The 23,077-nt window shown below is 39.8% G+C and overlaps 1 protein-coding gene across 1 annotated transcript in view; it reads left to right on the forward strand.

Annotated features, from left to right (window-relative positions):
* The window catches only part of mybpc1 (myosin binding protein C1), a 31,330-nt gene extending 9,048 nt beyond the window's left edge, over window positions 1–22,282 (forward strand). The window contains exons 3-30 of the mRNA XM_086201930.1: window positions 3,141–3,182; window positions 3,614–3,655; window positions 4,304–4,414; window positions 5,165–5,313; window positions 5,402–5,519; window positions 5,621–5,675; window positions 6,920–6,976; window positions 9,198–9,364; window positions 9,452–9,584; window positions 11,397–11,405; window positions 11,674–11,798; window positions 11,890–11,995; window positions 12,102–12,268; window positions 12,351–12,516; window positions 12,588–12,694; window positions 12,788–12,924; window positions 13,267–13,426; window positions 13,514–13,618; window positions 13,698–13,886; window positions 14,836–14,970; window positions 15,167–15,334; window positions 15,436–15,524; window positions 15,817–16,012; window positions 16,103–16,242; window positions 16,348–16,507; window positions 16,991–17,127; window positions 17,744–17,930; window positions 21,590–22,282. Coding sequence (XP_086058056.1) covers window positions 3,141–3,182; window positions 3,614–3,655; window positions 4,304–4,414; window positions 5,165–5,313; window positions 5,402–5,519; window positions 5,621–5,675; window positions 6,920–6,976; window positions 9,198–9,364; window positions 9,452–9,584; window positions 11,397–11,405; window positions 11,674–11,798; window positions 11,890–11,995; window positions 12,102–12,268; window positions 12,351–12,516; window positions 12,588–12,694; window positions 12,788–12,924; window positions 13,267–13,426; window positions 13,514–13,618; window positions 13,698–13,886; window positions 14,836–14,970; window positions 15,167–15,334; window positions 15,436–15,524; window positions 15,817–16,012; window positions 16,103–16,242; window positions 16,348–16,507; window positions 16,991–17,127; window positions 17,744–17,930; window positions 21,590–21,687 — 3,455 coding nt within the window. The 3' untranslated portion in view covers window positions 21,688–22,282. The remainder of the gene's footprint in view (window positions 1–3,140; window positions 3,183–3,613; window positions 3,656–4,303; window positions 4,415–5,164; window positions 5,314–5,401; window positions 5,520–5,620; window positions 5,676–6,919; window positions 6,977–9,197; window positions 9,365–9,451; window positions 9,585–11,396; window positions 11,406–11,673; window positions 11,799–11,889; window positions 11,996–12,101; window positions 12,269–12,350; window positions 12,517–12,587; window positions 12,695–12,787; window positions 12,925–13,266; window positions 13,427–13,513; window positions 13,619–13,697; window positions 13,887–14,835; window positions 14,971–15,166; window positions 15,335–15,435; window positions 15,525–15,816; window positions 16,013–16,102; window positions 16,243–16,347; window positions 16,508–16,990; window positions 17,128–17,743; window positions 17,931–21,589) is intronic.
* Window positions 22,283–23,077: the final 795 nt, after the last annotated feature.

The raw sequence follows: 23,077 nt of genomic DNA on the forward strand, positions 1-23,077 counted from the left end.
CAAAGGCATTTTGGAGAAAAAAGTATATGATGACTTTTAAGATTGTTTTCTTGTGCCCTGTTTCTCACGTTCAATGCCGCTAAGCTAATTAGCGGTCAGGAGAGAAGGGCATCTATCTGCTTGTTTGACATTAAAAATGAATAACAATAAGCATACTTCATTAAAAAAAAATGGCATATTCCTTTAAACCTTTAATTCTGCACTAACAAAATTGAAGGAGCAAGCATTCATCTTTGCTTCATAGATAATAATCTCATTCTATTATAGCTTTGACTGCGTGAAGACTATAAAGATATAAAAACTATACCTGACAACTTTATGGTGTAGCAATTCAGCAACACTCGATGCCAGTGTCTAAGACAGGAAAGACTAATATAGACTAATGCATTAATAAAAGAATCTGGAAAGATCTTGAAATGGCAAAGTGAAGATGATGCAATTGTACTCAAGGTGAGTCAACAATTCTTTCTAAGCTGTGTTCTGTAATGCTGAAACCTCTACGAGAGGCAGAATAACAAGGCAACAAACAAGCAAAAACTCCTAATTCAGTTTTAGTTTAGACGTGTTGCACTGCTGGTATGCTTGTTAAGCATCCTCGGTTGAGTTGGAAGGGGAAAGCCGCGCAAGATTTTGAGCTTTCTTTGGCCTCGTTGTGAGCATTTTTGTTTGGCACCTGCTGCTTAAAGGCTGATTTTTTTATTTAATTTTTTTTTTTGCCACACCACCGTGGTGGTGCTGGAGAGCATTTGCTTTGAAGCTTGAGAAGCTTGCAGCAATGAGCACAAAGCCTTCATCATCTATATATACACCAGAGTTGGGACCTTTCATCTCCCAGGGTTTGCTTTTACAGTGCAGGTCTTGATCTTTTTTTTTTTCTTCTTTTTTTTTTCCAAGAGCCACATGTTCAAGTCTTGTATAGCATGATTATTGGCCTGCCAGTGATGGACATTTTGATAGGTGGGTCTATTTGTCAATGACACCTTTATTGCAGATGATGATGCTGCTGCAACCCCTAGCCCCGCCCCAGCACCCCCTGCAGGTTGGTACCCATAACAATAACAACAACGCTTACCGCCTACGATTTTTTTTTTTAATCATCTTTTACCTTCCTCTTACCTTGTGAGGATGGCTGCCCATGCGTTTACCATAAATCATGTTGAAAGCAAGATTTGGAGTTTGATTTTGTTTGTTTTTTTGCTCAAGAGAGGATCTAAGGATAGCAAAACAATTTTAAAATGTTTTTTTTTTCAATGTGTGCAATCGGCTTGCCACTGTACTGTTTAAAAACATGAAAAATTAACACTCCTAATGAGATATTCTGTATGCTTTGCTATAACTGTTCATATCGAATCTGCAAATATTTCAATGTATGTCCGTGCACTGACATACATGTTTAGTAAGTGTGTGATTTCTACATGCTAAACGCCACAGCACATCAACCTTTATCACTATCTCCAATAAAGGCACTGATGTGACTGTCATATTTCATGTATATATTTTACTTAGAAATAAATACATGGATATTTATGGCGTACATGCAAAAATATTTTAATACACATGCACAATACTGTTTGTCAAATCTTACCTAAAGGGAATGAACTTGAATTTATGCTTTTTAATTCTCTACGGAACATTTTAAGACCAAAGCCAACAGAAATGTATTCTCCCTTGAAATTTTACCAGTGCAATATTGTGAAGTTTTCTCCATACCCATATCAGTAAAGCCACAGTTTCATGGCTGTGTATGCAATTAGACTGAGGTATTCATACAAATCCTTGCACGTGGTGAACAGCAAAAGTTCAAGGCTGCTGTTGAGATTATTGCGTTGCTACAAATGTCATTGGGATTTGAATGAGATTTTCATTACTTCAGGAATTAACGAAGAGGGTCTGGTTTCATTATGTTTCCCATATGAATCATGCATCAGTGAATCTTGTTCTCAGTACTGGAACAGAATATGCTACCAAATTGCTAATGTTTCCAACTGTTCTGAAGCACAAAAGCGTAGCGCCAGGGGACATTCTGTTGAAATACTTTTTTTGAACGAGACACAGAAAGCCTAGACGGAGTCATGGACATTTCACAGTCGTTCACTGTGGCCATCGTAAGTGTTTTAAAGGAATCATCAAGAACTGGACGAGTTGAGCTCTCATTCTGATTTAGACACAGCACCAAACAAGCAATCTGATATCGCTGTGATGTTGTTCTTCCCACATCGTCATGTCCCTATACCTCATCCTAAAGCTGCCCTCACATGATAAGGGATTTGCTCTTCTCTTCCCGCAGACTGCGGAGCAGAGGCGAAACGAATACGTCATGCAAAAGCTTTGCAAGCCTCTAAGCAACAAAGCCAGCTACATAAATAGCTGCGATAACTTTAGTAGTGGATTAAGCCAAGTTCATAAACTTCATGTATACGGCTATTCATAAACTGTCACACCATCTTACAATTGGCCCTGCTTTGCTTTTCCTGCTAAGATTGTTTGGGAAACTTCCAAATAGGCTTCATCACGCCTATGTTTAAATCTGTAGAATAATTTTTGAGTAAGAGTTTGATTGGTTTGATTTGTTCATCAAAAAGAAGAAAAAAAAACCCTAGAAATTTGCAGACAATCATACTGAGTTGAAATGATTAAATGCTACTGTTTTGTTTTGTTTTTTTTTAACTTCATTTGTGGTAGCCACTGTGCCAGTGCATGTACTGTTTTCTGCACTTTCCAAGCAAGTGTGGAGTGGAAAAAGCAGCACACAGTCTAATATAATTTTTCTTCTCTTGTGGACCTGGAAGATTGCGGTTCACGTTCAAACTGAACCTATAGGTTGTGTATTTAAATGGTTTCTTCCGCAGTATGGTGTTGCATCCCTAGCTTGCATTGTCACATACAGCTGTTATCTCACTGGTTTCCGCTCTGAGAGGTTAGCAGCAACATTGTTCGAAGTTGTAAGAAGTAGAACTTAGAGTGCTGTGCTTCGTAGCGAGCTTCAGCAGTGCCCCACTCCACGCTGCACAACCACTGTTGATCTTGTTTGGGCAGCTTAACCTCGACATTACACGGCAGTATCAGATGAAGCAATCAATGATCTTAAGTAGATGAGCTGATCATGATGAATTCAATAACAACTGTGCTTCTTTTTACAGAGGAGGCCAATACACTCAAGAAACTCTCAATTGAGCTGCCTAGTAAGATCCCTCCGTTAAATCCACCCACCATTTTAGTACCTCTGCCAACGTAGGCTACCAAATGCTGAATCACCATGAAGTGAATGTACAAAACATGTTAGAGACGTGTTTTGATGTGTTTGGAAGTTAACGACAGAGAGAAGCAAGGATGCTTCAGATTCACATGCTAACATAATAACATACATGTTAATCCACTTGTATTTAAACTCTCAGGAAGTCTAATTATAACACAGTCATATCTACTTTTGACACATTGAAGCAGCGGACACAATTCAGTTTACATTTTAATAATCAGACCTTTGATTCCTCAAGTTACTGCTTCCAGACTAATTGCTCGTTGGTTTCAATTTTGCCAGTGTGTGCTTGCTTCAGTGGACTTTACAGTACTATTCCTTACAATATGCTGTAAATTTCTCTTTGTCTTTGTTCAGATGATAGCGTCCCTGTGCCAGCCATGGGGAGAAAGGACTCAGGTAATTAAGTAGTTAGTTGTAGTTAGAACAGTATGTTGTTGGTTTAACAAACTCCAGGAAATTAAAACGTTGATACGGACATCAGAATATGCTCAAACGGCTTTCTTTTTCCTTTTGTAATTTCAAGATTATAGGTCACTCTGGAGGTTTTAGAAATTTTCTTCTTCTTCTTCTATTTTCAGAAGGATTAAAAATGATTTTGTCAACAGCATGAAATGTCAGGGCACATTGCAGCATCCACAACATCTGGAAGCAACTCTATGGCAACCGTCAGACCTCCACGGTCACATAGAAGATCCCCAATGAAATGAGCATTTCAGAATTCTAATAATTTGCTGAAGAGTTTACTCTTTCTTTTTTGGGCATAAAGGAAATGTGATGTCATTTGTTCTGTGTGTCACATCATCTGTTCCATGCTTTCTATGTTGCAAAGAGCTTAAATGCTGCAGCTGCTGCTGAAAGTGAGAAAATGTGTCAGATTGTGTGTCTGTTAGTCTTTCTTTCTGTCTGTTTAACTCCTCTGGTAAGACTAAAACTTTCAGATGGAAGGTGGAAGGTGGGTGTATGGATTCTGTGATTTCCTATTTTTCCTTATCAAAATCAAAAGTGAAGCACCGTTTCACATCTATGTTTCTCCTAAATAACCAGTGTGGTCTCTGGGAGAGGGCCAGCCCCCAGAAGAACTGGATAAACCCATTGAAACTCCACCACTTTCCAGCCTGCTGATAGAGAAACCCCAAAGCGGCAGCGTTAATGTGGGTGAGTGACAATGGAACCAACAGGTCATTGGATATTGCTTATCATGGTTTGATTTTCATAAGAGTGTTCAAGGTACAATGTGTAAGCTTTGGCCAACTGCTGGATTCAGTATCAAGTTGTAGGGGTGTGCACCCCTTTAGTTCAAACAAGGAAATGTGAAACTAGCAAACATATTACACTGTAAGTCATAACATAGGGTATCAAAGCTAAGCTTTCAAGAAAGAAAAAGCCAGAGTTATTACAAGGTTGTATAGCAGTGCTGCACGAGGCACAATACACATTATATGTGATCAAGCTACAAAACAGTAACTGTGCTACAAGTGAACAAGCTAGTAACACACACTGTCATGCGTATATACCATGGCTCAGTCCAGAATGAAGCTGTGGAACTGACAGTAGGCTGAGCTGACTATGTCTGCCTGTAGTGAGAACAGTAATAAAATTAGCTATATAAATGGAATGAAGGAGCCCCTGTTTTGAGTAAGAGTAGCTTTAAGTTAACACAGAGAGTAGTGGAACCATAAAAATGAACTCCGCCTGCCCAGCCAACAGCGCTGTCCGAGAAGAGGACACTGTTTATGTAGATAAGGTTGGCAAGCGCAAGTTACGCTGTCAAATTTCAATTGATTCACAGGTTCACAGGCTCCATTTGTTCCCTTGTGGATTTTTTTGTCATTTAAAAGCCTGAATGACTCCTGATGAGGAAAGAAAATTATTCAAATAACATAAAAAGTTTTCTGTTGTCCAAAGGTTGCGACATTACCTTTGTCGCCAAAGTGGAGGCCAAAGATCTTCTCCGCAAACCCACTATCAAGTGGTTCAAAGGAAAATGGATGGATTTGGCCAGCAAGACAGGGAAGCACTTACAGCTAAAAGAGACATTTGACCGCCTCACCAAGGTACATAAAGTACACCTGTCACCCCCTCATGGCACTAATGTGACCATCAAACAAGCTAACAGTGCTGTCATACGAATTCCTTTGGCAGATGCACACATTTGAGATGAACATCATCAAGGCAAAAGAGAATTACGCAGGAAATTACAGGTGTGAGGTCACCTACAAGGACAAGTTTGACAGCTGTTCTTTTGACTTGGAAGTTAAAGGTTTGCTAAAGCACACACTTTCACTCCTGTTTGCCCACGATGAGGATCACAAAGTGCAGAATACCATGGAATGCATTGTTTGTGTCATTGCTGTCTTACAGCGGCTGAGCAGCAGGTCTCACAGACTATTGATATCCGATCAGCTTTCAAAAGAAGGTAATGAAAGTAATGCACAACGAGACACGTTGATGCTGTGGAGGCGTCAACAGCCATAATATTTTGTCCTTTCATATGAACAAACCAAGGTATTAATTTAAGAGATAGGAATCTCTGAAAGAATCTTATCATTCATAAATGCTCCTGAAATGTGAAGAAAGACATTCCAAAGGAGTCTCTGATGAACATTTCACCTTCAAGTAATACTATTGCAATAAAGCTATAGTGCATAGTATTTTTTATATCAGTTTCATACGAATACCAAACAAGTTCCACACAATGCTCAAGAAGCTTGTGGGGTAAATCTCTGTATTTCAAAGTATATTGTGTTTTAGTATTCTGTGGCATTCCACTCACCCAGCTAAGACTGCCACTTCCTGTTAGCCTTGTGCTAATTTTAATGTGGGTAGATAATTCAATCATGGGACTCCTCTAGACTTTCCAAATGTTATCAGACCAAATTGATCACATACTGATAATGAAGCAAGTCATTTCGTGGGGGTTGGGTGACGCTCAACACAATTTCTCCACTGTTTAAAGCCCCAACTGTAACTGAGAAGTAGGCTAGAGCTCAAGAGGCTACTTCTGGTTAGCCCCCTCCTAACTGAAATGCAGATAAATAACCCAATTGTGTGGCTCTTCCGGACTTCCCAAATGTTAAAAATAGCCTAAATTTGAAATGAAACAAGCTATTTGGCAGGGGTTTGTGTGACACACAAAACAATTTACACACTTTACAGCCAAAACAGCAACAATGGTGTAGGCTATGGTGGAGAGAGAAAGTTGCAGTCCAATGTGACGCACTATAGCTTTAAGAGAGTTGCACCATTAACCTTTCTCAGATGTAATTACAAATCATCCCGCCGATCAGATGTGTTTGCATAATTAGAGGCCAACTCTTGCATTTTAAATCTCACTCCAACAATGTGCCTGGAAAGCAATGCAAAGCATCCCGGTTTCATTGCAGTATCACAGTGTTGCTTCAACATCGCAGAAGCACTGTGGCAATATTACCTGGGACAGGTCTTGATGTGTCTTACACAACCCACCTTATTTCAAGACTCTACTTGGAGAAAAAAAACATCAACAACAAAGATTGGGTTTTGTGTAAGCACCAATCATTTGTTAGCTCAGCGCTAATACATTGATTGAAGCATTTGCTTTGTGTTGCTCTTTTAGCATTGTTCTCTAGCACTGTTTCATCTTTGATTAAATCTTTATTAATCTCTTCTTGTTAACAACAGCAGTGAAGGACAAGAAGATGCAGGGGAGCTTGACTTTAGTGGTCTCCTTAAACATAGGTGAGAATCACATCCCGACCCTGAGTGGATTTTGTCCTTTTTGCAATTCTTAAGCCCTTTTTTTCATTTTTGGATGTGCTTCTTTTTTCACTTTCTTTCAAATCTTTGATAGATTTTATTTGTATTGGGCTACTGTATGAGTGGCGAGCATATTTCAGATTCTTCCAAAGCGGTGGCTCAAGATAAACACCATGATGCATATTTGAGAAGTATGAACAGATAGACCACCGGCATTTATTTTGGGCTTGTCTCTTCTTCTCCCCTACATATTCAGAAATCAAAGGTTAGTAGAGCGAAAACCATAGGTATTAAAACAATTAGACCTTACTGCGGGTGAGTACTGTAATCCTGTAGAGTCCCCAGCATGACATGTAGCTCTAGGAACTGGACGAGCAAGAGTGTTGGCCTACTGTAGTACGGTAACACTTCATTTGAAGGCAGCATTCCTACTTTTAAGTGTCCTGCCAGCAATCAGTAATGATGGAAATGGGCCTTGCATCATAAACGGTCTACACAGCCACCTTTATGACGCCAAGGAACCGTTTTGGATCATTAACGGTGTGCTAGTGGGCCATGGAGAAATGATGCTGTAAAATAGTGTTATCGCTACGTCATTTTATATCAATTTAGGAATAGATACCAAACACCACAATGTTTATTTCAGCCTTCTTCGTAATTGCCTGAAAATAAACAGATGACTCGAGCAAAGAATGGAATAATATTTTATGCTATTCACCTCCAACCTTTCGGACATTTGGGAAAATGTCAATAAAAGAAAGGGCTGACTGAATGTTCTTTTTTATTTAAACTAATGAACACACTCATGTGCAGGGCAATGTGTTTACTAACCTGGATCTCACAATCTAATCCTGTAGACACCCACATCATCTAACAGCGTCAGAGCATCTCTGAAGTGATCACTCAAACCAACAGCAAACAAAGGGATGGGCCAGTACAAAACAGTCCTATGAAAGATTAATTAAGCATATTTTTTGAAGGGTTCCCTAAATCCCTGCATGCTGCATATTAAGATCTTTTATACAGAAAAAAACAGCATTACAATTGGATGAAATGGTGTTTAGTAACAGAAAATGACAAAGAAAAATCTGTATTTGATCTGTGTCTGCTCCTGTGTGCTCCTTTAATACTACACTTAAAACTCTCGTTTCACCTCTACCCACTAAAAGGGCCCAAACTCCCTTATGATATTTCATTATTCATCCCCAGAAGCATGCTATGGATCTTAAAGAGCCATTGCACCATCAATGCTTAATAGAAACCATGTATGTTTATACATTGAACCTAAAAGTTGTAGTATTGCATATATATGATAAAAAAGTCAATTTTCAAAACAGTAGCCTAAACACCACACCATCATGCATCAAATTTGATTCAAAGGCTTTTATGACAATAAAATATCCAGAAATAATTAGCAGCAAAATTAAATACTTAGTTTGCCTTCTCTATTCTGAGGCCATGAATGATTGCGTTTAAATGCAGAGAAAGATAGTACGAAATTTACAAAAAAAAAGAAAACATATGGAGACTCTGAACAGAGAACCACATTTGCGTTTAAGATACGAGATCGAAGTTAGAATTTTGTTATTTGTAATTGGCATGCATGTCATTTCACCAAGAAGGAGGGTAATCCACCCAAAGTCAAGTCAAATAAAACAGATTTATAAATTAACAAACTTGAGAAATGTGGAGGTATGCTGATGACTGTTGAGATATTTTGTCTCTTCTAAAATTGGGTTTAAAAAGGCAAACAAACAGGAGAAGGAGAAAATATGACTTCCTCGGCAGATGTAAAAATTCCATTTTGTACTTTCGCATGCAAAGTGTAGAGAAATGTTCTCAGTAGATCATTATGATTATTATTATGCCACTGTGGGTTTTTTTTTTTGTGTTCCTCCCCATCACACTTACCTTCAGGGTCGACATGAGCACAGGTAGACAGCTTGCCATGCCCATCCCTTTGAACAATGCGTCCTGAGGAATACTCTGTGGGGCAAACGACAAAAATTACAGAAGGACTTTTTTTAAAAAATTGTAAAATAAACTAATTGGAAATCTAAGAGAGCCAAAGAAAGAGTCTTCTATGCTTATGTCTCTAAACCCCCTATCCTTGGGGTGAATGAGTAGTTCCTCAGGACATGTTGGAAACGCAAGCCGTATGATTCCTACCCTCACGTCCTCCCCTCGTATCCGGCACCATTAGGGAGCCAAAACAGCAAGACGACACTCCAGAGGTGGATGTGTGGGAAATTCTTAAGAAAGCCCGACCTGACGAGTATGAGAAGATCGCCTTCATGTATGGCATCACAGATCTTAGAGGTCTGCTGCGGAGGATGAAGAAGATTCCAAAAGAGGAGAAGAAGAGCGAAGGTCAGCAAACAAATTTGAGATGGTCATTCAGAAAAAGTAGACTTTAGTTTTATTCATACTCACTGTGACCCTCATTTTTTTTTATAGCCTTTGCAAAGAAGCTGGAACCTGCTTATCAGGTGGACAAAGGAGGGAAGATCCGCTTGGTGGTCGACCTGGCTGACCCCACAGTTGACCTGAAGTGGTACAAGAACGGGCAGGAAATCAGGCCCACGCCAAAGTATGTAACCATGTTTTCCTTGGCGCATCTTCCATGACCTCTTCTTTTCAACACTGCACAAATGATTCGCATTTCCTCAAATGTGTTTCATTTGTGGAAACGCCATTCTTTACCAGTAGTATGTGTTCTGTCCAACTCGATATCACAGAAATACTCAAAATCAGCTCGACCTCTTAATGCCACATTACAGCATCAAAACCGGTGAGACAGTTTCATGGACATGGCAGACAGACAAAACCCTGGTTCAACCACATAACGATATGAGCAGCAGTTAATGTTGTTTCATTATCAAGAGAACTTTTTTGTAGCATTATTTTTATGGTCATTTGAATGCTTCTTGGAATTATTGGTAACATTTTTGGTTCTGGTTACAGTTAAGCCCCAAAACAATTGGTTAGGGTTTGCAAAATGCTGTGAAATGAGAAACAAAATGAGGCCAAGGTATTTGTTTGACTGTAACAACCACAAGACACTGCCTCTTTGCAGATCACATAATCATGTTCCATTGTTGAACCATGGTATTTGTGAGCCCTCCATAAATAAAGGATCTTAATTGACTTTCCATCAGAATTGAAACCATGTAACTGTGACATATTATGTACCCCATCATGCAACGTGAAGTTAAGAGGTCATAGTAGTTTCATTTTTTTTGTAAGATAAACCTGGTTTTGTTACTTCTCAAAAGCTCAATGGTTCACATCTTTATTGTAGTTCAAAAGCACATCATATGTCACAATAGCCCACCTTTTTATAGATACCCCAATTGAAGTACGTTACAACTTAACGGTAGCTCCATAAGGCATAATTTCCGGTGTATTCTTAAGTTACATCATCTTATCTCTGTGTTGTGAACCATTGCCAACCGAAGCCCGGTGAACAAATAACATCTTCTCGACTTCAATGTGGCTCGAATTACTTTCCACATGATCTCACACACACATGGCTGTAGAAATGGCCCCAGAGCTACATTTTGGTGTAAGTGATGAATGAATTGTCTTTAATTTCCATGTATGTGTCCTCAATACAAGAAAAAGGCGGTACCTCCTTCACAGGTCTTTAACAACGTCTGGCTTTGTAACAGTTTGACATAGTATTACAAAGATCATTACGGGAATATGGAATGTCCCCTTAAAATTATCCAACTGCGATTCAGGCTTCATGATTTTGTTTATCTTATGTTAACTGTAGAAGCTCATACACAGTGTAAGGTACATTTGAGGACATGTCCAATCTATCCAGGCGCTCCTGGTGCCTTATTTCCCTCATCTACTTAGGGGATTTTCTTCTAGCTTAAAGGTGCAGTGGTAGTCAATGGATACAACGATTAGCTCAGATAAAGCTCACTCCTTACTACTGTAGGTTTTAGCTTTCTTGCTGGCATTGCCACCATCCCATGCTGTGCTTATGAGATGTTGTCCAGTGGATGTGGAGAGGAGCCACCATACTGACGAGACTTCATTAAAAAAAAAAAAAAAAAAAGTGCCTGCATGTTCAGTCCTAGACTGAATATTATGGTTTCAGACTTGCAGATAAATAGATCATCGTAAACTGTTCAAAGCCATGCAGAGTTAAAGCCATCTAGGAGGTTATTGCTGTTTTCTGGTTTGGTCTCCTGTGGTATTTTCTGTAGGACTCCCTATTTCGAAGACTTTGTTGTAACATAGCGAACAACATGTTGTACCCGTCCAGGCATGATGTCTCTCTGTCTTTGTGTGCTCGTCTATCTGTCTGTCATATCATGATGCTCCTTCCTGTCTGCCATTATTACTTCCTGTGATCCGGCCCCATTCTGGCTCCACTGCTGACCTTAAGTCAAAGGAAGTAAGTCCATCCATCAAGTTAGTTTACCCTCCCTCGTGTTCAGTGTAGTGAACCTGTGCATGTGTCACACACGTGTGATGCATGCTGAGATAATAATATATTTTTATTGTCACCACCTTTGTATATAATATAAGTACTTTTTTTAGGTCTATTTTTTCCATGTAACATCTTGAAAAAATAACTATTTTAAGACTGTATTGCTATTATTATTGTGCAAGTTATTCATACAATATCTGTTGGTGTTGTAACTAATGGATTTTGTGTTCAGGTATATTTTTGAGCATAAAGGCACACAAAGGATAATGGTCATCAACAACTGCACCCTGAATGATGATGCAGCCTATTCAGTAGCTGCAGGAGATGAGAAGTGTGCCACAGAGCTGTTTGTCAAAGGTATATCAATTCAACTTTTATGCACCCAAGTAGACTTATGCCTGTTGTAACCACTGTATTTATCAATTCAGCATCTTCTTCCTATCTGCAGAATTGCCAATTAAGATAGTTAAAGGCATTGAGCCTGTGAAGACAACAGTGAATGAGAGGATTGAGCTGGAGTGTGAGGTGTCAGAGGAAGGTGCTCAAGTCAAATGGTAGGATAGAGATGTTAAAGCTGCATTAATACAAATAATTCTATTTGTTCAGCACAAAGAATGTGTGTGTATATATCAGTATTTCAAATGCTCCCTCCTCCTCTAGGATGAAGAACGGTGTGGAGGTTCCAACAGGAGTGCGTTCAAGATACCGAGTGAAGTGTGAAGGAACCAAACACTACTTGGTGATTGATGACGCCTCCAGGGAGGATACAGGGACATACTCCATCATGGCTACTGGTGGCACATCTGAGACTCATGTACAGGTTGACTGTATGTACCATCAGATAGTTTTCATACTTTAAAAAATATATGGTAATGTATATCCAGATCTAAGGCATTTTCTTTTAATTAGTGAAACCACTGAAGATCTATCAGGACCTTCAGGATATGAAGGTGATGCTAGGTCAACCCATCAAGCTTCACTGTGAGATCTACCCCGGCAATGTCCCAGGACGCTGGTACAGGAATGGGCAGTTGATCCAGCCCAATGACCGTATCAACATCATACACCGAAATAAGTATGTCCTGGCCATTAAACTTTTCAATCCAAACCAATTTCACTGCTTAGTAACAAAGGTGGGTTTTTCAGGGTCCACCGACTTGAAATTGAAACCAGCTCCCTTCATGACACAGGAGATTACACTTTTATCCCTGAGGGATATTCACAAAGCCTTTCTGCCAAAATTCACATCATTGGTATGTTTTACTAGAGTTCAACTGGATTAAAGAATTTTCTTAAACTCACACTGTAATCTGAATAATTTCCTGATGTAATCTTGCTTCCTGCAGACCCTCCAAAAGTACACTTGGATAGCTTGAACTTCCCAGACAATACCGTGACAATTGTAGCTGGAAACAAACTTCGCTTGGAAATCCCCATCAGTGGAGAACCAGCACCCAGAGTGGTGTGGATGAAAGGCGAAAGGGTCAGTTTTTTTATCTTATTTTATGCAGCTTGCATGGGGTTGCTAAAGTCAAGACTACAGTCTATGGGCGAATTTAATAACACAAGCCACTTTCTTTCACATTCTCCAATATTGTGACCAAATCTGAAAACGATATTTAGAAATGATTTCCAAAAACCTAAGCTTTACTTTGCAATAAGAGTTAATTATCAAATGTTAGCATGCAAATAAAATTAATTGCACGCATTATACTTGCTCCACATCAGTGTGTTCACAATGTCACCATGAGCATCTAATGTAGCTATAAAGTGACAATTATTTTTGACATTTTGATGGTCTTTATCTTATTTTCTTTTGCTTCAGGTCATTCTTGAGTCCGGTCATCGTGTCCGTGCTGAAACGTATGGCGACCAGACCAGCATGACAATTGATGTCACAGAGCGGGAAGACACAGGCAACTACAAGATAGTCCTTCAAAATGAGGCTGGTGAGGCCACGGCCAGTATCAAAGTTAAAGTTGTAGGTAAGATGGTGCAAAACGCTCAAATCAAAAGATCATACTGAGAATTGCGTGCTTGTTCCTGAAATCCTCAACTTCTGTGGTTTGCAGATATCCCTGACCCTCCAGAGGCTCCCTTGGTCCCAACGGTGGGTGGCGATTGGTGCACAATGACATGGGAACCCCCAAAATATGATGGAGGCTCACCAATATTAGGTAAATATTTTGTACTACCTTATGATAACAGATTTCCAAAGTGGAGGTGATTCATTGGCTCTCTGAATGTCCCTCAAAGGCTACTATATTGAGAGAAAAAAGAAACAGAGCTCAAGGTGGATGAGACTGAACTTTGACTTGATCAAAGAAACATCATTCGAACCCAAGAAGATGATTGAGGGTGTGCCATATGAAGTACGGATCTTTGCAGTCAATGCCATTGGCGTATCCAAACCCAGTGAGCCATCCAAAGCCTTTACCCCTCTCGGTAAGCAGCACTTTTTCTGTGGAGACAAAAAAGTTTGTAAAAAATAATAATAATGACAATCAAACATTTGTTTCCCAAAAGTTAGCACTGTAAAGGACCAAACTAATGTTAGCGAGGACAATGTCAAAACTGACACCCAAAATCAAATTAGACTTAACTTTGAGGATAGCTTTTAGGCTATTGAAAATTATGCAGTCAGTATATCTATGAAACATATTTTGGCTCAGTTTAAAAGGCTCTTGGAAAAGAGATGTTCTGCTGCAAATGTAAGTGTTTGTTGAACCCATGAACTTCCCCAGTTTACCTCCAAGTGTAGATTATATTCTCTTGAACAAAATTAGCCTTTTCCCATTGCGTGATGTTGTCGAACCAGGGAAGCTGTGTGTCCACCACAGCAAAGGATCCTACTTGATTTTCCATTGGCATTGTTTCCATGGAGCTGGCATGCAATTTTAACACATTACTACCATCACCACATAATGCACTGTTAAGAGATTGTGAAAATTTGACAAATTTCTTTGAGATTGGGTTGGATAGTGCTTGTGTGTGTGATCTGCCCTTGTATACCCCGGCAACACAGCTGTTCTTCCCCATACCTACCATCCCAAGCATTTTGATGTTGACCTCCACTGGACACGCAGGAGCTTTAGTGGATATTAAATATTTAAATGTGTCTTTATAATGGCTGCCAAACCATCTGTGGATTAGAGGTTTAGGAGATCAGGTCTGTGAGAGGCTTCAATGGGAGTTAAATATGATTCAGAATACAGGAATAGATGGCAAGAGCAGAGAGTAATGAGATCTTACAGGGAGACTGAAACCAGTCATAGAGAGAGAGGTGCCTTGTCCGTATGGTCATGGCTTGATCTTTTTTTCCCAGAAAACTTACTGTAAATGAGGAATGGTAGTTATGACCTGTCTGATCACTTAAACCTTCTTCTTCTCCTAGCTGTGACCAGTGAGCCCACCATGCTGGTTGTGGATGATGTGACAGATACCACAGTGACCGTAAAGTGGCGTCCTCCTGAAACCATCGGAGCTGCTGGGCTTGATGGATATTCAGTGGAGTACTGCATTGAAGGAAGTAAGAGAAATTTGCAATTTGGGGCTACCCCAGATGAAAGGTGAAATCATGAGAGAAACTTGAGGAAATCCAAAGGAGTATGTTTTGCAAGCAATATCTTTCTATCAGATATTGATATCATTCATGGTATTTCATCAACTCAAACTCAACAATTTGCTATAAAATTGCTACAACAGCTACACTGTTGTTTTTACAGCTGATGATTGGGTTGTCGCCAATGATGAGCTGACAGAGAAGACCAAGTACACAATCACAGGGCTAACTCCAGGGACTAAAATCTTAATTCGGGTGAAGGCGATCAACGCAGCTGGATCCAGCACTCCACGGACAATTCAGCACTCTGTTCTTGTCAAAGAGGTTATCGGTAAGCTCTGAAAACAGCACTTGTAAACTTGAAAGTTGTCATTTCACAGAAAAGGGCTAAAATTCATCAGTTTCACATATTCTGGTGTACCTCCTCCTTAGAAATACCTAAGATCCGTGTCCCCCGACACCTGAAGCAGACGTACACTCGCAGAGTTGGAGAGGCAGTCAACCTTGTGGTGCCATTTATGGTAAGGTGGTGTTCTAGTTCTTACACCGTTCCCTGCATCTCTAACCAGAATACACTGCATTCCATTGTACGTACAGAGTCCATAGCTCCAAGATGATATTTCCTACTTCAGCTGAAATTGGCCCTGTGCATCTGCACGGGACAATATGGACACCCGCAGCTCTGAGCTCCACAAGCATCTACTTGCTGGACGGATCTCACCAGAGTTCCAACTTATATGACTGTTTCATTTAGGTTTTTTTTTCATGTCAGATGTAATCAATACTCATGCAACCCTTTAATTATGACCTCAGGGCAAACCCAGGCCGAAAGTCAACTGGCTGAAGGAGGGTAAACCCATAGATCCTTCCCATGTTAGCATCCGCAACACAGACTGCGATAGCATCATCTTCATCCGTAAGGCAGAACGCAGTCATTCTGGGAAGTATGAAATGACAGTTCAGGTTGAAAACCATGAGGACAAAGCCATTATTGACATACAAATCGTAGGTGAGTGAATGGTTTATGCTCAACTGGTATTGATACTACCACTTGTACTTCTTTATCTGTATTTTTCATTATCCGTATGCCCATTATTAGATCTTCCTGGGCCTCCCCATAGTGTGACAATTGAAGATGTGTGGGGAGGAAATGTGGCTCTGGTCTGGACCCCTCCAAAAGACAACGGCAATGCCCCAATAACAGGCTACACCATTCAAAAGGCAGACAAGAAGACGATGGTAGATTTCTTATACAAAAGAGACTGAACTGAAACTGTGTATGATAAACCGGAAAACCAAACGGTCATTACAAGGAGTACCTACATGTCTTGATCTGTTGTGTAGGAATGGTACACATGCATTGAGCACTACCATCGCACCTGCATCGCCATCACAGAACTTGTGGTTGGGAACGAGTACTACTTCAGGATCTTCTCAGAGAACATGTGTGGCCTTAGTGAATCTGCCACCCAGACCAAAAAAAGTGCCCTCATCGTGAAAGAAGGTACAACTGACTGTGACAGTAGCAGGTGACCATGATCTGTGGAAGCATTGCTCTTATGTGCAACTATGAATAGGGCTGTTTCCCCTTTAGGAACCAAAACTTAGATGTTCCCAAATTTAATCATGTAAAACGAGGGAAAAATGCTTCCATGGTGATAACTCTGGAACAACTCTTAACAATATCAAATTGGAAACAGATTAACAACATGGAAATGTTGTTTCTTTTACGGGCTATTTTTCTACAGATGTTTTCTGAAAGGTACTGTCAGTGATTTTTTTCCACCCTTAAGTGAGACTGTCCTATTTTAAAATATAACAGGGGTTGGGGTATGACTGACAGGCCCTTAAAAAGTGTTGTCACAGTCTCTCCAGATTATAAATAAAAAAACATTGTCTTTCTCTCATCACGTAGGATATTCCCCACATGATACCGCTCATTGCCAGTATCATGCACAACCCCATTCCTTTACCCTTCCCCCCACAGGCATGCAGGTGAAAATACCAGAGTACAATGATCATGACTTCAAGGAGGCACCAAAGTTCACACAGCCACTGATCAACACTTTTGCCATCGCTGGCTACAATGCTACACTCAACTGCAGCGTCCGTGCCAACCCAAAGGTAGGTGGTGGAACCTCAGGTGAAAGTTTGCGCAAATTATGCTTTATACGAATATATCGGTTGATGTTGTGTTGTGGAACCAAGGTGGGCGGCATGGTGGTGCAGTGGTTCGCACTGTCGCCTCACAGCAATAAAGTTCAGGGTCTGAACCCCAACTTGGGTAAGGGGTCACTCTGTGTGGAGTCTGCATGTTCTCCCTGTTCCTGTGTGGGTTCTCTCCAGGTACTCCAGCTTCCTCCCACAGTCCAAAGACATGCAAATGGGGACGAGGCTGATTGATTCTCTAAATTGACCGTAGGTGTGGCTGTGAGTGTGAATGGTTGTCTGTCTCTATGTGTTGGCCCTGTGATGGACTGGTGACCTGTCCAGGGTGAACCCTGCCTCTCGCCCGAAAGCTGCTGGGATAGGCTCCAGCCCCCCGCGACCCTTAACGGGATAAGCGGTAGAAAATGGATGGATGGATGGATGGATGGATGGATGGATAGAACCAAGGTGTGGAAAATTTATACACCTTGTGTGGAACATTTAGAGAAAGCTCTGCTTTTGAAGGGAAAGAGTGTATGCATTTAACAAAATATTATCTTCATGCTGCTATTGTCTCTGTATTTACTTGTAGCCCAAAGTGATCTGGATGAAGAATAAGATAGCCATCCTCGATGACCCACGCTACCGCATGTTTAGCAACCAAGGGGTTTGCACTCTCGAGATCAGGAAACCCAGCCCCTACGATGGCGGCATGTACACTTGCAAGGCCATCAATGACTTGGGAGAGGCCCAAGTGGACTGCAAGCTGGAAGTCAAAGGTCAGTGTGGTCCTGGATGTGGGCATGTGTGTCTCCTGGGGCAGACACAGGGTCTGGTTTCCCAAAGCCTGCATATCTTTTTTTTTTTTTTTTAGAACATTTAGACATTTTAGATATATCTATAAAAATCTTTGCACAATTCATTAAAAATGACATCTGTGAAGAGGGTAAGGGGGCAAAGGTGACATTGGGAGGCCAACTCAACCAGGGCACCATAGTGTTTCAACCGACTGTTGCAGTATACCGAAGCGCTGACCACATATGCAGAGGACATGTAAGTATTTGTCTGGGTTGCAGCAGCTGTTTGTAAAATTCACTGCTAAGTTTTTGAGTAAACTCTGTTTGAATTTCTTAGGAGCCACAAACTAGTTTCAAAGTAATATGGATTGCACTATGAAAATAGAACAAAAAACAACTTTTAAATTAAGTTTTAGACAATAACGTCTTTTATTTATTTATGAATGAATTAAGATATAATGTAGGTATGAGTAGAATTTGTATGGTTCAGATAAGGAGATATCTACAGTACCTGACTTATCTTGGATATACTCTTTAATGCAATTTGGATATTTATATTTTATTTTACATCACCAGATACTAAGTTAGTTGCAGTACCTGTACCGTTGTATTTTTATTTTTTAATAAAAATAGTTAGAATTAAAGTGAGCCGACATGTATTTTGCTTGCTAGGTACAGTACAGCTACACCTGGCAGCAACAACAAATCTGTCTTCTCTTTAGAAACACTTGAATTTACGAACAGCTCATGCAATTGGCACCTGGACACCATTTGATATAAATAATGTCATAATAATCTGTTCATGTGTTCATGTAATATCTGATGACACTTCCATCACCACAATATGTATAATTTTTATCCCCTGTGTTCTCACACAAATCTATCCAGTCCAGCTCATCCAACCATCTTGTTCATCTTCACAACACACCGCCTCGATACACCAGTCACACCCCAGCAGATATAACACACAGAACTTTGATGCTTTGGTGTTGGTTAATTATTTAATGCTCCATCTCAAACTATTCTCCTCAATCTCCAGCGACTCCTTTCCAGAGGGGTCTCACAGTAACAGAGACGGCGATTCAGACCAACTGATTCTGTTATAATCCATTTCTTTTTTTTTGGGGCTGTTGCAATTCCCCATCGAAAAATTCTGTGCTGTATATACCGAGTACAGAAAGTTGACTCTACTCAGGCTAATCCTTCTTTAATGAGCTGTTTCAGCAAACAAACACTTTGTGGTTTCCGAGACGGACATTTCTGTCACGTCCGTCTGTAAACGTGACATTTCTGCCATGTTTACAGACAAACAGGCTAAGCTAGTTAGCTAACGTCACAAATCAGACTGTAAGCATTCGTTGGGCTCTTGATGAACTAAATATAGCCAATATTAGTAATATCATGAGGCTGTACACACACACACACACACACACACACACACACACACACACACACATGTATATATATATATATATATATATATATATATATACATACACACACACACACACACAAATATATATACAGTCACCATGAATTATTTTAACTAGAAGTGATAGCAAAAACAAGTTAACAGCTAGCTAATCCCAGATTTTGTTCTGTATGCCTTTTAGAGTAATAGTTGCCTTTTCCCACTAATCTTGGTGTAGACGTTTTCTAAAGCCCCAGTCTCATATCATCTAGATATTGGGTATATTTATGAAACAAGAAGAGGGGAACACATAGACATCCTTCATAACATTAGCTAACTTGCTGAGCTACTTGCTTTCGTGACCTTTATCCAGAACTTAGTATCTTTTCCTTTCAGCTAGCAGAGGGGCATTTGACAGAAATGTTTGCCCTCTAAACCTCAAGTTTGTTTCATGAAATAGCTCATTAAGGAGGGATTACAGTAGTTAGACTCAACTGTGTACTTGGTATCATATGTTTATAAATGCCAAAACACAGCAGCCAAAAACTGGAAATAGACTATAAGCTCAGAGGATCAACTGATCCGAGTTGCCATTTTCTTTACAGTGAAACCCTCCCTGCCTCTCAGTTAACTCCTCATATAAAGTGCTCAGTAATCACTCAACAGTATTCCCTGGTACACATAACTCCATGTAAACATTGTGTTAACCCCTATTCTCTTCTCTCTCCCCCAGTCCAAACTCAAGAATTATGAATGTATGTTCTCATATAAGGTAAGCTTTCATATGGTTTTGGCATATGAAGCTTATGTCATTCATTATGCATCTTTCAGTCAGCCTGTTACCTCGCTTTTCTCAGTTGCTGGGATTGTAGCCGCTTATCTTCCTCGCGAAAGCAGGACGAAGGGAAAGAACATGTGAAATCAGCCATTAATGCGATTTGCATGACAGCCCCAGAACCCCACAGCTGGCCTACGTAACAAACCTGTTTTACATATTTTAATTGGCAAATTGTTGGTGTGAAATGGTATGAATTCAAAGACTACCTCTCATGTATTTTGTGCTGCACATAAGGTGAGTAAATTGTTGCAAGCTTTCTAATCTTTGCCTAGAAATCTAGCATCAGTAGGACTGATTTTTTTTTTCAATGTAGAGAATTTTCCACAGGATCTAAACAAAGCTAACTAACATTCTGTATTTTCCATGTATTTTGCCATGATTGATTAGCAGTTATGTATAGAAGACGGTTCCCTTTGTAGCTTTTTTTCTGTCTGCAGATGATTAAACCCAATATTTTATTTTTGCAAAGCCATTGCATTGTTTTACGGTGGAAACAGCCATGTGTCTGCTTTTAATTCTGCAAGCCTGAGCAGGCATAAGCTGTGTCCCAGCTCCATACTATGCCAATAATCAAAGCAGGTGATTCAGTATCGTGTTTTCACAGTGGCAAAATGTCAAAGTATCTTCAAAAAAGTCAGAGTGTGTACGAAAAAAAAACCCCACCATCGTAGGGAAATATTCATCAGAATAATTCATTGTGACTTGTCACTGTAGTAAAAGCACGCGTTTTATTAATGTAAAGGCGATGGTCCACAAACGTCCCACTAAACCATGACAGTGTGTGCAATACCATAGTCGCGCCATGGAATTCAGCCACTTTTATTATTAGCACCTTTCATAAACTATCCTGAAAAAAGGCCTACCGGAGGCAAAAGCCAATAAATCATTTAGTGTCTTGGCCCTTTTTTTTTCCAATTAACTGGCTTTGTCTTAATCTAGAAAATGGCATCAACTTTTGTTAATTGAAGATGAATTCATTTTCAGTCCAAGTGAGAAGTAAGACACCACTGATGTCCTCTTGCTGTAACATATTGTGCTAATTAATTAATTCAGCTTTTCTGTGTTAAAATGGTAATTAAATGGTAATTAATACTTAAACAGTAAATCTAAATAATAAACATCTTAAAGCTTTTGGGGCAGTCTGTGAGTTTGTTTTCTGACAGCTAAGCAAATACAAAGCATATATTTACTGCTTAGTACTCATGTGTAGTATTGACCTGGGACACATTGTTTGCTTTACAAACTGAATGTCGCACACATTTCTGACTCCTTGTTTGTTCCGCTCAATCAGCCTGTTGCTCTTTAGCTTTCTTCCCTCCTCTTCTATCTTTCTTTTCTCCTCATTTCCATCTGTCCCCCCCCATCATGAGAGTGTCTCCTCTTGTCCCCCAGGAGGGTTCACCTTCTATGAACTCATGCAACGCGGAGTGCCCCTACACCTGATTGACAAGTACATCAGCGAGACGAAGGTTTTTGAACAGGAGAAGTAAAATTGGACAAAGTGCAATGAGACTTTTTATTTTTAGCTTTGCAGAAATCTGCTGCCACTAGTGATTCTTTTCCTCGCACCTACCGCGGCCCGGAGTCGGATGCAGGGATGACGGAGGGATGGGGAGATGGATGTAAGGGGGTAGAGGAGGGTGCCCTGGTCTGTGGTGTGACATGTTGTGTGCGGGTTTGGCGCTAGTTACCATAGAAAAAAAGCCAGTTCACCTTCCTCGTCACCCTCTTGAAAGACTGATGCATGTCGGCAGTGTTTTGGTTCTATCTTGAAAAGTTGTGTTTAAAAAAAATAAGCAGTGAAACAATATTTACATGTTGATTTTGATTGGGAGTGCTTGTTGAAGGTGAAAATGTATTTGTGGGGTCAAGAGGGAATCAGGGTTGGTGTTTGTATGTCGTCTGCAAACTTCTAAATGTCGAGAACCATAAATACTGTTGGATAAATGAATGTTTTGACACTTCTTTCACGTGAATATTGTCCGATAAACCTCTATAGGCTATACTCTGCATGAAACCTTGTGCTTATTGGATTCATATTTATGACTTGAGGCTCGGTCATGTTCGCATGCCTTTACCTTTGTAATTATGATCAATAGATTACAATAAAACATCATTAAAAAAAATATCTTTTTTTGTGCGTGTCTGTAAAAAACATGTACACTTGAGAAAGACTCGTTATGGGTGAAGTTACTGTATCTAAATTGCTACTGTAGGAACTCCCAGCAGCTTTGATTTTAGCCTCCTTCAGAGGGTATAAATTATGTAAAGTCCTTAAAAATAGTCTAGGGCAAGAAAGCAAAGCCCTCTGGCTCATCCACAACAATCTATGATGTCATACACTGATTCCAGGTCAGTAAGCAAATAATAAAACTGCAACTATGAAGCGTAGTGAAAGCAGAGTTAATTTCGCGAGTATCGCTGTTATGAGGTTGCGGCACTTGGTCACTTTTCATTACAAAGAAAAACTTACACTCACACACCCATCTAAAGCATTAATTTTGTAATTAAATAAAACAGTAAGAGGACTGATTTACAACAGGACCTTAAGAAACACTAACATGAGTGAGGATGAAACCTAAAAAATAGGTGGTAAAATATTAATAAAATGAAAAAAAAAAACCAGTAGATACGAAGTAAATGAAAGGATAAGAGCAGAAAGAAGCATTTAAAACATGTTAAGAATGACAATGATGATTACAATGAGTACCAACTAGAGAAACAGTATGAAATGCATGGATAAATAGGAAATAAAATAGCTTAAAGATAAATAAGTAAAATTGAAGTACAAGCCAGTCTTTATAGGGATAAGATAAAAAAAAATATGAAATGTTCAAGATTTAATCAACACACATACACGCACAGGCATTTCTTGCATTT

Source organism: Aulostomus chinensis, chromosome 4 (genome assembly GCF_037954235.1).
Source record: "Aulostomus chinensis isolate RoL2024-O1b breed Wild chromosome 4, RoL_Achi_v1.0, whole genome shotgun sequence".
Classification (NCBI taxonomy): Eukaryota; Metazoa; Chordata; class Actinopteri; order Syngnathiformes; family Aulostomidae; genus Aulostomus; species Aulostomus chinensis.